Raw genomic sequence first — 14011 nt, forward strand, 5'->3', positions numbered from 1 at the left:
AAGTTATCCTTTTTGTCACAAGTTGAATGCTAATTGTGTTATCAAATCATCCGTTTTGGTCTGACGTATCTCTCAGTCACTTTGTGCAGTGTGTCCCGGTTTTCTGTGTCCTGCTCACTACATGCATGCTGTATGCGTCTTTGTTATTCATGCTACAATAATTATTTTTTTTAAATGCATGATGGTATGTTCTTTCTTCACATCACTTGCTGTAATTTTTTCTTCTTCTCACGTGGCATGTGGGCGTGGCCTTTGCACGTGGTGGTCTGTGCACGTGCAGTGTTCACGGGGTGTGGGGATGCCTCGTGCCGGGTGTTCGACGCCAAGACAGGGGAGATACTACGAATCATGCCCGGTCACGACAGCACCGTCACTGCCATGCAGGTCACTGCTTTCCTCCTAATACTCCCTCTCTGGCACATTCAAAAAAAGAATTACCATTGGTCTCCTTTTCTTTCATCTTTTTTGCCTACGTTCTCTATCTACCCCCTTTTTTGTAGCTTGCATTCAGTTGGTTTGTAGTGGTAAGAAGCTCTAAGGAGAGCTGGACAGTACAAGGTCTTCAGAGAAGAAGCCCCCCCTCTCAGTCAAGTGTTTCGGCCCTTAACTCCTTACACTCCAAGGGGGCCGGGCCGCACCCAGGTCATGACTCCTGGATGCCCTTGTATTGCCGCCTTTTTCTTTTTTTTTTGTTTTTATGTTTTTTTGTTTGTAGTAACCCTAATCCTAGCCTTATTGTTTACCTGTACATGCAGGTAGCTTTGGCTGACTCCAACCCAGACCGTTTTGTAAACCTACATGTCCTTTGGTCTTACCCTAAGTCTAAACTTAAGTAATGTTATTTCTTTACCAGTTTGCATGTGGTTTGGTCTTACCCTAAGTCTAAACATAAGTAATGTTATTTCTTTACCAGTTTGCATGTGGTTTGGCCTTATCCTAACCTTTTATTTTTCCTGAGAACAGTCGGTATGGTCCAATCCTAACATTGTTCTTTACCTGCATGGAGATAATTTGGTCTAACCCTAACACTATTCTTTACCCGAACGCGGGTGGTTTCGTTAAACCCTAATCTTATTCTTGAATGCAGGTGGTTTGCTCTAACGCTAACCTTATTGTTTACCTGTATGCAGGTGGATTGGTGTAATCGTAACACCAATCTTATTCTTTACCTATAAGCGCATTGTTTGGATTTAACCTAACCTTATTTTTGGCCTGAATGCAGTTGACTAGTCGAACCCAAACCTTGTTCTTTGCCTGAATGCAGATGGTTCAGTCTATCCTCACCTTGTTCTATACCTGCATGCAGGTTCTTTGGTCTTGCCCTAGCATTATTGTTTACCCTAAAGCAAATGGTTAGTTCTAACAGCGTATACCATCACACTCAGTCGTCAACCAGTCGCTGTACTATTGTGTGACTTCTTATCTGCATATGACCTCGGAAAATTCTACGCTTTTGTTACAGTCTGCATTCTCGACTCATCGTCAAGTACTCAGTGTGGTCAAACCTATGTTATGCTTCATCCTTTTCCTGTTTGTTTTGTGCTCAAGGGGCTTGTGTCTTTTTGTGCTTAAGGGGCTTGTGTCTTTTTGTGCTTAGGGCTTGTGTCTTTTTGTGCTTAAGGGGCTTGTGTCTTTTTGTGCTTAAGGGGCTTGTGTCTTTTTGTGCTCAAGGGGCTTGTGTCTTTTGGTGCTCAAGGGGCTCTCTGCCCTTTGTCATGCCTCGTCTTCTTCTTCTTGTTTTCTGTACTGGGTGTGCTATAATGTATCAAACCTTTGTTACACTTCGTATTTTTGTTTATTTGTCTTAAGCTGAATGTGCTCGTATTTTGTTCACCCTTCGATACACTTTGTTTTTTCTGCATCTTCTGTTAATTGTTGTGTGCTCAGTTTGTTCGTATTGCAGCAACACTTTGTTGTATATTAATTTTTCGTCACTTTGTTTATGTTGTGCTCAGTGTGCTCGTATTGTATCCTACTATTTGTGTAGGATTTGTTACACTTCATCCTTTTCTTGTTTATTTTGTGATCATTGTGCTTTTATTTCATCCCCTTGACATCTTCCAACTGTCCTTCTCCGCATCTCCGGATTTGATTTGCTGGGTATCAAGTCCGTTCACCCTCGGTGACATCTGACTTAAACCGAAAGAGGAGTGATGAGGGACGACGGCAACAGTTTTGTGGTTCCCCATGGCTTGTTACTGAGATACTTGTTTTGTAGTTCCTCATAGCTTGTTGCTGAGATACTTGTTTTGTAGTTCCTCATAGCTTGTTACTAAGATACTTGTTTTGTAGTTCCTCATAGCTTGTTACTGAGATACTCTGTTTTGTAGCTCCTCATAGCTTGTTGCTGAGATACTTGTTTTGTAGCTCCTCATAGCTTGTTACTGAGATACTCTGTTTTGTAGCTCCTCATAGCTTGTTGCTGAGATACTTGTTTTGTAGCTCCTCATAGCTTGTTACTGAGATACTTGTTTTTACTGAGATACTTGTTTTGTAGTTCCTCATAGCTTGTTGCTGAGATACTTGTTTTGTAGCTCCTCATAGCTTGTTACTGAGATACTTGTTTTTACTGAGATACTTGTTTTGTAGTTCCTCATAGCTTGTTACTGAGATACTTGTTTTGTAGTTCCTCATAGCTTGTTACTGAGATACTTGTTTTTACTGAGATACTTGTTTTGTAGTTCCTCAAAGCTTGTTACTGAGATACTTGTTTTGTAGTTCCTCATAGCTTGTTACTGAGATACTTGTTTTTACTGAGATACTTGTTTTGTAGTTCCTCAAAGCTTGTTACTGAGATACTTGTTTTGTAGTTCCTCATAGCTTGTTACTGAGATACTTGTTTTTACTGAGATACTTGTTTTGTAGTTCCTCATAGCTTGTTACTGAGATACTTGTTTTGTAGTTCCTCATAGCTTGTTACTGAGATACTTGTTTTTACTGAGATACTTGTTTTGTAGTTCCTCAAAGCTTGTTACTGAGATACTTGTTTTGTAGTTCCTCATAGCTTGTTACTGAGATACTTGTTTTTACTGAGATACTTGTTTTGTAGTTCCTCAAAGCTTGTTACTGAGATACTTGTTTTGTAGTTCCTCATAGCTTGTTACTGAGATACTTGTTTTGTAGTTCCTCATAGCTTGTTACTGAGATACTTGTTTTGTAGTTCCTCATAGCTTGTTACTGAGATACTTGTTTTGTAGTTCCTCATAGCTTGTTACTGAGATACTTGTTTTTACTGAGATACTTGTTTTGTAGTTCCTCAAAGCTTGTTACTGAGATACTTGTTTTGTAGTTCCTCATAGCTTGTTACTGAGATACTTGTTTTGTAGTTCCTCATAGCTTGTTACTGAGATACTTGTTTTGTAGTTCCTCATAGCTTGTTACTGAGATACTTGTTTTGTAGTTCTTCATAGCTTGTTACTGAGATACTCTGTTTTGTAGTTCCTCATAGCTTGTTACTGAGATACTCTGTTTTGTGGTTCCTCATAGCTTGTTACTGAGATAATTGTTTTGTAGTTCCTCATAGCTTGTTACTGAGATACTCTGTTTTGTAGTTCCTCATAGCTTGTTACTGAGATACTTGTTTTGTAGTTCCTCATAGCTTGTTACTGAGATACTTGTTTTGTAGTTCGTCATAGCTTGTTACTGAGATACTTGTTTTGTAGTTCCTCATAGCTTGTTACTGAGATACTCTGTTTTGTAGTTCCTCATAGCTTGTTACTGAGAGACTCTGTTTTGTAGTTCCTCATAGCTTGTTACTGAGATAATTGTTTTGTAGTTCCTCATAGCTTGTTACTGAGATACTCTGTTTTGTAGTTCCTCATAGCTTGTTACTGAGATACTCTGTTTTGTGGTTCACCATAGCTTGTTACTGAGATACTCTGTTTTGTAGTTCCTCATAGCTTGTTACTGAGATACTCTGTTTTGTAGTTCCTCATAGCTTGTTACTGAGATACTCTGTTTTGTGGTTCACCATAGCTTGTTGCTGAGAGACTCTGTTTTGTGGTTCACCATAGCTTGTTGCTGAGAGACTCTGTTTTGTGGTTCACCATAGCTTGTTGCTGAGAGACTCTGTTTTGTGGTTCACCATAGCTTGTTGCTGAGAGACTCTGTTTTGTGGTTCACCATAGCTTGTTGCTGAGAGACTCTGTTTTGTGGTTCACCATAGCTTGTTGCTGAGAGACTCTGTTTTGTGGTTCACCATAGCTTGTTGCTGAGAGACTCTGTTTTGTGGTTCACCATAGCTTGTTGCTGAGAGACTCTGTTTTGTGGTTCACCATAGCTTGTTGCTGAGAGACTCTGTTTTGTAGTTCCTCATAGCTTGTTGCTGAGATACTTGTTTTGTAGTTCCTCATAGCTTGTTGCTGAGATACCCTGTTTTGTAGTTCCTCATAGCTTGTTGCTGAGATACTCTGTTTTGTAGTTCCTCATAGCTTGTTACTGATAAACTCTGTTTTGTGGTTCACCATAGCTTGTTACTGAGATACCCTGTTCTGTAGCTCCCAGCTTGATACTGAAATACAAGTGCTCTGTGGTTCTCCGTGGCCTGCGACTAAGATACATCATTTCTGTCTTGTCTCGTCAGAAGTTCTGCGGTAACTCATCGCTTGTTATTGGGATATGTTGTACATATTCCTTTCATTTGTTTCAAAACAATCGTTTATGTTCCCAATGGTATTCCAGTCAATTGTTTGAAGAGTATCGTTTAGTTTCCCAGTCGTATTCTAGTCAGTTGTTTTGAAACCATAGCTTTGTTCCTTAGCGCTGTCATTGAACGAACATGACGCAATTTTTTTCTGAAAAAAAACAACAACAAAAAACCACACACACACACACGACATTGCTCCTTTGACCTGTAGTCTATATTTAGGCAGTGAGATAGGATGGTCAGACTTGCATGCTGATGGTCTCGCAAGCAGACGGGAGTGATATGGATTAAGAATATTTCCATGACAAAGATCAATAGTGCGTTATAAACCTGCCAGACAGGCTACGTACTGCTGGAATGTAAGGATTGTGTGGGCGGTAGCGGGGTGGGGTAATATGGGGAGGGGACAGTGTGCGTGTGTGTGAGAGACAGGGAGCGTACGGAGGAAGGAAAGAGGTTAAAAACAAAAGCAAACACGTAATGATTTAAGAGGTAAAAATACCCCGTAATGATTTAAGAGGTAAAAATACCCCGTAACGATTAAACAGGTATAAAAAAAAAACCGCAGCGATTAAATCCAAAACTACTTGAAGGGGGCGGTATTTCTCCAGCTAATTTTAATCATCACTCGGGACGAGGATCAGCCGTTTGGAGAAAAAAATAATTAAACAAAAGCCAGAAACAATAAAAAAAAAGAAAGAAAAAAAAGGCGGTAATGGCATTCTGCTCCAAACAGGCCTTTTTCACAAAGTATATAGCGATTCCATGAACTATGTATTTTATATGTGGCGTTTACGGATTCAAATTACTTGTGTGTTGTGAATGCGGTGTGCATGATATATTCAGTGGTGATTGCTTAAAAATATATCCATTTGTTTATTTATCTATCTATTGCTTTACCTACCTTTTTCAATCAGGAATGTAGTTTCAGATATGTTTGTTCTCGTGTTGTGTGTGTGTGTGTGTGTGTGTGTGGCTTTTGGGAGATAAACATTTTGTAATTTAAAAAAAAAAAGTGTATTTGTGCGTGCGCGCGCGCGCGTGTATATGTGTACAAACATTACAAACATGTGCAAGTATGTGTATACGCGGGCGTGCGCGTGTGTACGCACGGGCGCGGGCGTGTGTGTATACATGACTGAGCGCTTCGGATGTGCGTGTTTATTCCCAAAGCCCATAGTCCCGAAGAAGCAGACAAGCAAGCGGGGAAACTTTATCACACAGAAATCGATAGAAGATGCTATGGAAACTGGGTTCAAAACCACGGCGGCACGCCATGGGAGTTGACGTGTCTCGCCTGTTTTCAACACTGTTGACTCCCCTCAGGTCAGTCAGCTCAGTGTCAACATCGAACGAGTGTTATCGATTGCTGATTGCGCTGTGATCGCTTTTGACGCAAGTCATCTTGAAAGGAGCGGCCTGTGGAGGGGAGGGGGAGAAAGTCAATAGAAGATTCTATTCCTCCCGTCCCTCCTCCCCTCCCAAAAGCCACCATCGCAAGTCTGTATAATCATATTTCTTTCATCGAAAGTCTGAAGATATTTCTCTCACTGAGAGTCAAGATGTTTCTTTCTTTGAAAGTCTGTAGATATTTCTTTCACTAAGAGTCCATATCCAAAGATAGTTCTTTCATTGAAAGACTGAAGATATTTCATTCACTGAGAGTCAAAAGATATTTCTTTCATTGAAAGTCTGTAGACATTTCTTTCACTGCTTTCATTGAAAGTCTGAAGGTATTTCTTTCACTGCTAGTCTTAAGATATTTCTTTCATCGAAAGTCTGTAGACATTTCTTTTACTGCTTTCATTGAAAGTCTGAAGATATTTCTTCCTCTGAGAGTCTGAGGATAATTCTTTCATTGAGTATCTGAAGATATATCTTCCATTGATAGTCTGTATAATTATATTTCTTTTATCGAAAGTCTGGAGATATTTCTTTCACTGAGAGTCTAAAGCTATTTCGTTCACTGGAAGTCTGTAGATATTTCTTTCATTGATAGTCTGTATGATTATATTTCTTTTATCGAAAGTTTGAAGATATTTCTGTTACTTCCATTGATAGTCTGTATACATTTTTTTCATTGAAAGTATGTAGATATTGTTTATCTTCATCATCCGTACATATTGATTTGCACTTATCGTCTCTTTATATTGCTCATATTTATCGTTTATACATATTGCTTTGATTTATTATCTCTGCATATTGTTTTCATTCATCTCCTCCAGATATATATTCTTTCATCGTCTGTACATACTGCTTCCATTCACCGTCTGAACATGTTGCTTTCATTTAACGAACGTTTGTACATGTTGCTTTCATTCAACGTCTTTACATGTTCCTTTTATTCAATGTCTGTACATATTGCTTTCATTCAACGTCTGTACATGTTGCTTTTATTCAACGTCTGTATATGTTGCTCACATCTGTACATGTTGCTTTTATTCAGTGTCTGTACATGTTGCTTTTATTCAGCGTCTGTATATGTTGCTTTTATTCAACGTCTGTACATATTGCTCACATCTGTACATGTTGCTTTTATTCAACGTCTGTACATATTGCTTTCATTCACCGTCTTTAACGTCTGTACATGCTGCTTTCATCCAACGTCTGTTGCTTTCATCCAACGTCTGTACATGCTGCTTTCATTCTCCGTTTCTATATATTGTTTTCATTGATAACTGAGTTACATTGCGTATTGCTTTATTTTTATGCTTTATGCACACATTCGTCCAGGTTTGGATGTTGTTGTTGGGGTCTGTAAACATTGCTTTCATTCATCGTTTTAACACACTGTGGATGTTTCGTATAGAGAGCTGTTCTGATAACGTGTGGCCCAGTCGTGTTCTAATAAAGTGTAACGTGTGAACTGTCCTGTTCATGTGCCATACTGACATTGTGAATGTACATAGCGTGTCCATATCTACGTTGCGGGTGTGTTGTTTGGTTTTCTTTTTGTCGTTCCTGTATTTTATTTGATCTTTCTCCACCCATCTCTGGCTTCAGTTTTCACAGCGAGCGGAGACAGCCTTGCGCGGTGTTTCGATTCTCGGACAGGGGCCTTGGTAAGGGTGTTCAAAGGTCATGAAGGCATCGTCACGAACTTGCAGGTAGACAGGTTATTTCCCCTGTGTTGTTTCACGCATGCGCATGAATCGTTTTTGACATGGAGGAGATGGTTTGTTTAGTTTTTATAGTTTCCTCACTGGAGGGAGAGGGGGCGGGGTGAGGGGGCATGAAATGCTGTGGCAAGCCAGCAGATTGAAAAAAGAAGTCTTTTGTTGACTGCTGATTTTTGTTGTTGTTGTTGTTGTTTACAATCAATGATCACTTTTTGTAATGGTACATACTGAAGGTCTTTTTCACATATTTTTAAAAATAATTAATTCAGTTTGTCTTTGCTGCATCACTGTGTTTGTAAGCCTATCATGCACGCCATTGACAGAGTTTTATGTTTTTATCCTTGAAATTTCCGTTTATCTGTTTTTCTGTCTGCTTCTCCCCCCCCCCCCTCTCTCTCTCTCTCTCTCTCTTTCTCTCTCTGTGTTTGTCACTCTCTGTCTGTTTCTCACTCTCTCTCTGTATTCCCTTTCTCTCTCTCTCTCCCCCAATATACCTATCACTCTGTGTCTTACTCTCTTTATTTCTGTCTTTCTCTCTCTGTGTCTCAGTCTCCCTCTCTTTCTGTTAGTCATTGTCTCTGTCTCTGACTTTCATACCTCCTTTTAAAATCAGATATATGTATCGATTCCTCTTTTGTGAATCTCTCTTCAATCAATTTTATTTTGTGTTATGTTCATATTTTCATTGGGATTCCAGCTTTTTTCACCTTTGGGTTGTGCACACAACAGGCTATGTCACGTTGGTGTTGTTGTTGTTTTTTAAACTATAATGCACCGTTCAACAAAGGAATGGAATTCATAAAAACTGATAATAATAATAAGATATTATCTGTAGCCATTTTTATGCTGTGTTTATCAAATGGATATATTTCAAAATCATTAAATAACTGTTTTAGAAACTGTACAAACTGCTACGAGAACAATTGTATATGCTTAATGGTGCTTTGGTTTTACAGAAACACAACTGAGTCTTACATGTGTTATTTATTATTAGTGTCCAGACTGCCGTTTTGAAATTCATAAATTGCTTATATATATATATATATATATATATATATATATATATATAATTTACTTTTAGTATATGTATATGCTTGTGCGGTGTGTGTGCGTGCGCGCGCGTGTGTGTGTTTAAACATATGTGTCTGTACACAAATCATTTCATCCTCGAACCTGTTTACTAAAAGTTAAAGGTTAGTTTAAAGATCCCATAACCTTTTAACCCCATAGCGGCAGTAAAGTCATAATATGCACTGTCTAGGGCTGGGCTAAAGAAGGTAGGGCAAATCCTTCCCTTCCGCGCGCCGTTTTAACCTTTCCCATCCGAATTCAGGTACTCATTTTACATCTGGGTGGAGTGTCGTTGCCAAGGACACAACACCATGCCGAAACGGGGGGCCTCGGGTCCTGATCCCTAGTGAACACTGGATCATAAGTTCAACACCTAACCGATTGTTTGCTATCATGTCACGTAAAATGCTTTTCTTTGTTTCCTCTTCTTTATCATGATAAATGGTTGCTCCATATGTAATGTACATACCTACACCTCTCAGAAGAGATAGATATACATACAAAACCACATTGTGTGTTTTTTTTTCCCATCCTGTAGATGGTGGAAGGGCGGCTCTTCACCTGTTCCTACGACGGCTGCCTGAAGGTGTGGGACGTGTCGGAACTGGGCAGCGGCCACGACCCCAACTTCAAGCTGCGCTTCGCTCCCAAAGTGGCCCCGCTGGACCAGGAGGGGCCCGACAACGACAGCAAGGCGGCCCAGCAGAGCAAAGACGTGGACAAGTACAGCGGCCTGGGCAAGCTGGACAGCAACCAGAACCAGAACCACAACAACGGACATCCCCAGTCCAATAAGATCATGATAGAGTAGTGGTAGCAAAGACCCTCTTTGTGTGTGTGTACGGTCTTTGGTAGTGGACTCGTGGACAGGAAAAATCAGAGCCAGAACGGGCATGTCCAATCTAGGTGAACTGATTGCAATTCAGAACCAGAATGGGAATTCCCATTTCGAAAGAATTAAATCGGGTGTCACTGTCAAATGTGTTTCAAATAAATATCAGTATGTGAAAAATGCTAACCATATCTGTCAAAAATTAACAACCAATAGATAAAACAAAAACAAACTAACTAACAAAAAGCAATCCATCACATTTTCGTCGGTTTTTTGTGCATAGTTCTAATCACGACAGTAATAATGATATTATTGCGATGGTGAAAATGCCCTTGCTTTGCAAGATATTAAAAAAAAAATTACAGGCGTACATCCAGTCGTTGTAGCGGCTTTTTTGTTTGTTTTGTTTTGATTGGTGAAAAAAAAAAGAAAAAAAGAAAAAAGCCTAATCAGTAAACACTTTGTTGACTAGGGCTGGATTGTTAATGCTTTATTTTTCTACTGAAGCCAAGTACAGCTGACTGGTTCTATGTAAAACATGTGTATTTTGGTCATGGCTCAAAGAAATGTTGATTTGGTTTTTTTCGCTATTGCAAAAACAGCAACTCATGCGTGTGACCATCGGCAAGTTGACTGTTACTGAACAAACAAGAAAAAAACTGTCTATTCAAGTACAATGTTGATATATTCATAATACTTAGTATGGCTATTGGCGGCTTCAGTTTACATGGTTTTCTTAAAGTATTGCATGCTTTTTTTCCGGGTCTGTCATATTTCAGGATTTGTATTTGTGACATTTCAAACAACGGATATGAATGATACTCTAACACTAATGGTCATTTGTTTTTTCAAGGACCTGCACGTTGGAAACGCAGAGATCATAGGCTATACATATAAATGCAGACTGTGTTTTTGACTGGTCCACACTGTTGCCCCTTACCTTATGAGGAAAGGGCATACCCTCTCACACAGACGAAGTCATGAACCCAAGTAGAACATTTAAGAAGTTTTAATTCCATTTTTAAAGCAAATGCTAAGATTGTGTCTTAGTGTTGACACAGACAGCTTTGCAGTCCCACACGTGGTCACTTCTCTTCACCGACCAGAGCCGGATGGCCAGGTCAGGGCAAAGGGGTGAGAACTGGAAATAAGAAAGAAATGGGAGCACAAGGGGACTTTGGAGGGGTTTTGGGAGGGGGGAGGGGGAGGGGGGGCGAGGGGAAAAAGAAGGTGGGTTATACGATCCTCGTGACTCAGCCGTCGACTCATGTTCTGCGCCATATTTAAGCTGAGATGCACTTCGCTGACTGTCAGCAATTTGGGGAACGTCAGCTGACTGGACATTGTCAGCAGAGTGTGGGCATTGTCACCATATAGCAGAGTGGGGAATGTCAACAGACTGGGGAGTGTCAACAGACTGTGGAATGTCAGCAGAAAACAGAGTGGGGAATGTCAGCAGACTGGGGAGTGTCAACAGACTGTGGAATGTCAGCAGACAACAGAGTGGGGAATGTCAGCAGACTGGGGAGAGTCAGCAGACTGGGAGTGTCAGCAGACTGGGGAGTGTCAGCAGACTGTGAAATGTCAGTGGAATGGGGAGTGTCAGCAGACTGGAGAGTGTCAGCAGACTGGGGAGTGTCAGTGGAATGGGGAATGTCAGTGGATTGGGGAGTGTCAGCAGACTGGGGAGTGTCAGCAGACTGGGGAGTGTCAGCGGACTGGGGAGTGTCAGTGGAATGGGGAGTGTCAGCAGACTGGGGAATGTCAGTGGAATGGGGAATGTCAGCAGACTGGGGAATGTCAGCAGACTGGGGAGTGTCAGTGGAATGGGGAATGTCAGCAGACTGGGGAGTGTCAGTGGAATGGGGAGTGTCAGCAGACTGGGGAGTGTCAGTGGAATGGGGAGTGTCAGTGGAATGGGGAATGTCAGCAGACTGGGGAATGTCAGCAGACTGGGGAATGTCAGTGGAATGGGGAATGTCAGCAGACTGGGGAATGTCAGTGGAATGGGGAATGTCAGCAGACTGGGGAATGTCAGTGGAATGGGGAATGTCAGCAGACTGGGGAATGTCAGTGGAATGGGGAGTGTCAGCAGACTGGGGAATGTCAGTGGAATGGGGAATGTCAGCAGACTGGGGAATGTCAGTGGAATGGGGAATGTCAGCAGACTGGGGAATGTCAGCAGACTGGAATGTCAGCAGACTGGGGAATGTCAGTGGAATGGGGAGTGTCAGCAGACTGGGGAATGTCAGTGGAATGGGGAATGTCAGCAGACTGGGGAATGTCAGCAGACTGGAATGTCAGCAGACTGGGGAGTGTCAGTGGAATGGGGAATGTCAGCAGACTGGGGAATGTCAGCAGACTGGAATGTCAGCAGACTGGGGAGTGTCAGTGGAATGGGGAATGTCAGCAGACTGGGGAATGTCAGCAGACTGGAATGTCAGCAGACTGGGGAGTGTCAGTGGAATGGGGAATGTCAGCAGACTGGGGAGTGTCAGTGGAATGGGGAATGTCAGCAGACTGGGGAATGTCAGTGGAATGGGGAATGTCAGCAGACTGGGGAATGTCAGCAGACTGGAATGTCAGCAGACTGGGGAATGTCAGTGGAATGGGGAGTGCCAGCAGACTGGGGAATGTCAGTGGAATGGGGAATGTCAGTGGAATGGGGAATGTCAGCAGACTGGGGAGTGTCAGTGGAATGGGGAGTGTCAGCAGACTGGGGAATGTCAGCAGACTGGGGAGTGTCAGTGGAATGGGGAGTGTCAGCAGACTGGGGAATGTCAGTGGAATGGGGAATGTCAGCAGACTGGGGAATGTCAGTGGAATGGGGAATGTCAGCAGACTGGGGAATGTCAGTGGAATGGGGAATGTCAGTGGAATGGGGAGTGTCAGCAGACTGGGGAATGTCAGTGGAATGGGGAATGTCAGTGGAATGGGGAATGTCAGCAGACTGGGGAATGTCAGCAGGCTGGGGAATGTCAGTGGAATGGGGAATGTCAGCAGACTGGGGAATGTCAGTGGAATGGGGAATGTCAGCAGACTGGGGAATGTCAGTGGAATGGGGAATGTCAGCAGACTGGGGAATGTCAGTGGAATGGGGAGTGTCAGCAGACTGGGGAATGTCAGTGGAATGGGGAATGTCAGCAGACTGGGGAATGTCAGTGGAATGGGGAATGTCAGCAGACTGGGGAATGTCAGCAGACTGGAATGTCAGCAGACTGGGGAATGTCAGTGGAATGGGGAGTGTCAGCAGACTGGGGAATGTCAGTGGAATGGGGAATGTCAGCAGACTGGGGAATGTCAGCAGACTGGAATGTCAGCAGACTGGGGAGTGTCAGTGGAATGGGGAATGTCAGCAGACTGGGGAATGTCAGCAGACTGGAATGTCAGCAGACTGGGGAGTGTCAGTGGAATGGGGAATGTCAGCAGACTGGGGAATGTCAGCAGACTGGAATGTCAGCAGACTGGGGAGTGTCAGTGGAATGGGGAATGTCAGCAGACTGGGGAGTGTCAGTGGAATGGGGAATGTCAGCAGACTGGGGAATGTCAGTGGAATGGGGAATGTCAGTAGACTGGGGAATGTCAGCAGACTGGGGAATGTCAGTGGAATGGGGAGTGCCAGCAGACTGGGGAATGTCAGTGGAATGGGGAATGTCAGTGGAATGGGGAATGTCAGCAGACTGGGGAGTGTCAGTGGAATGGGGAATGTCAGCAGACTGGGGAATGTCAGCAGACTGGAATGTCAGCAGACTGGGGAGTGTCAGTGGAATGGGGAATGTCAGCAGACTGGGGAATGTCAGCAGACTGGAATGTCAGCAGACTGGGGAGTGTCAGTGGAATGGGGAGTGTCAGCAGACTGGGGAGTGTCAGTGGAATGGGGAGTGTCAGCAGACTGGGGAGTGTCAGTGGAATGGGGAATGTCAGCAGACTGGGGAGTGTCAGTGGAATGGGGAGTGTCAGCAGACTGGGGAGTGTCAGTGGAATGGGGAGTGTCAGCAGACTGGGGAGTGTCAGCAGACTGGGGAGTGTCAGTGGAATGGGGAGTGTCAGCAGACTGGGGAATGTCAGCAGACTGGGGAGTGTCAGCAGACTGGGGAGTGTCAGTGGAATGGGGAATGTCAGCAGACTGGGGAGTGTCAGTGGAATGGGGAGTGTCAGTGGAATGGGGAATGTCAGCAGACTGGGGAGTGTCAGTGGAATGGGGAGTGTCAGCAGACTGGGGAATGTCAGCAGACTGGGGAGTGTCAGTGGAATGGGGAATGTCAGCAGACTGGGGAGTGTCAGCAGACTGGGGAGTGTCAGTGGAATGGGGAATGTCAGCAGATTGGGGAGTGTCGGCAGACT

General features: G+C 43.0%; 1 protein-coding gene across 1 annotated transcript in view; it reads left to right on the forward strand.

Annotated features, from left to right (window-relative positions):
• The window catches only part of LOC143293169 (uncharacterized), a 22292-nt gene extending 11200 nt beyond the window's left edge, over positions 1–11092 (forward strand). Inside the window, exons 4-5 of the mRNA XM_076604093.1 lie at positions 281–384; positions 9374–11092. Of these exons, the coding sequence (XP_076460208.1) occupies positions 281–384; positions 9374–9646 (377 nt within the window). The 3' untranslated portion in view covers positions 9647–11092. The remainder of the gene's footprint in view (positions 1–280; positions 385–9373) is intronic.
• The last annotated feature ends 2919 nt before the right edge of the window (positions 11093–14011 follow it).

This window comes from Babylonia areolata, chromosome 18 (genome assembly GCF_041734735.1).
Source record: "Babylonia areolata isolate BAREFJ2019XMU chromosome 18, ASM4173473v1, whole genome shotgun sequence".
NCBI lineage: Eukaryota > Metazoa > Mollusca > Gastropoda > Neogastropoda > Buccinidae > Babylonia > Babylonia areolata.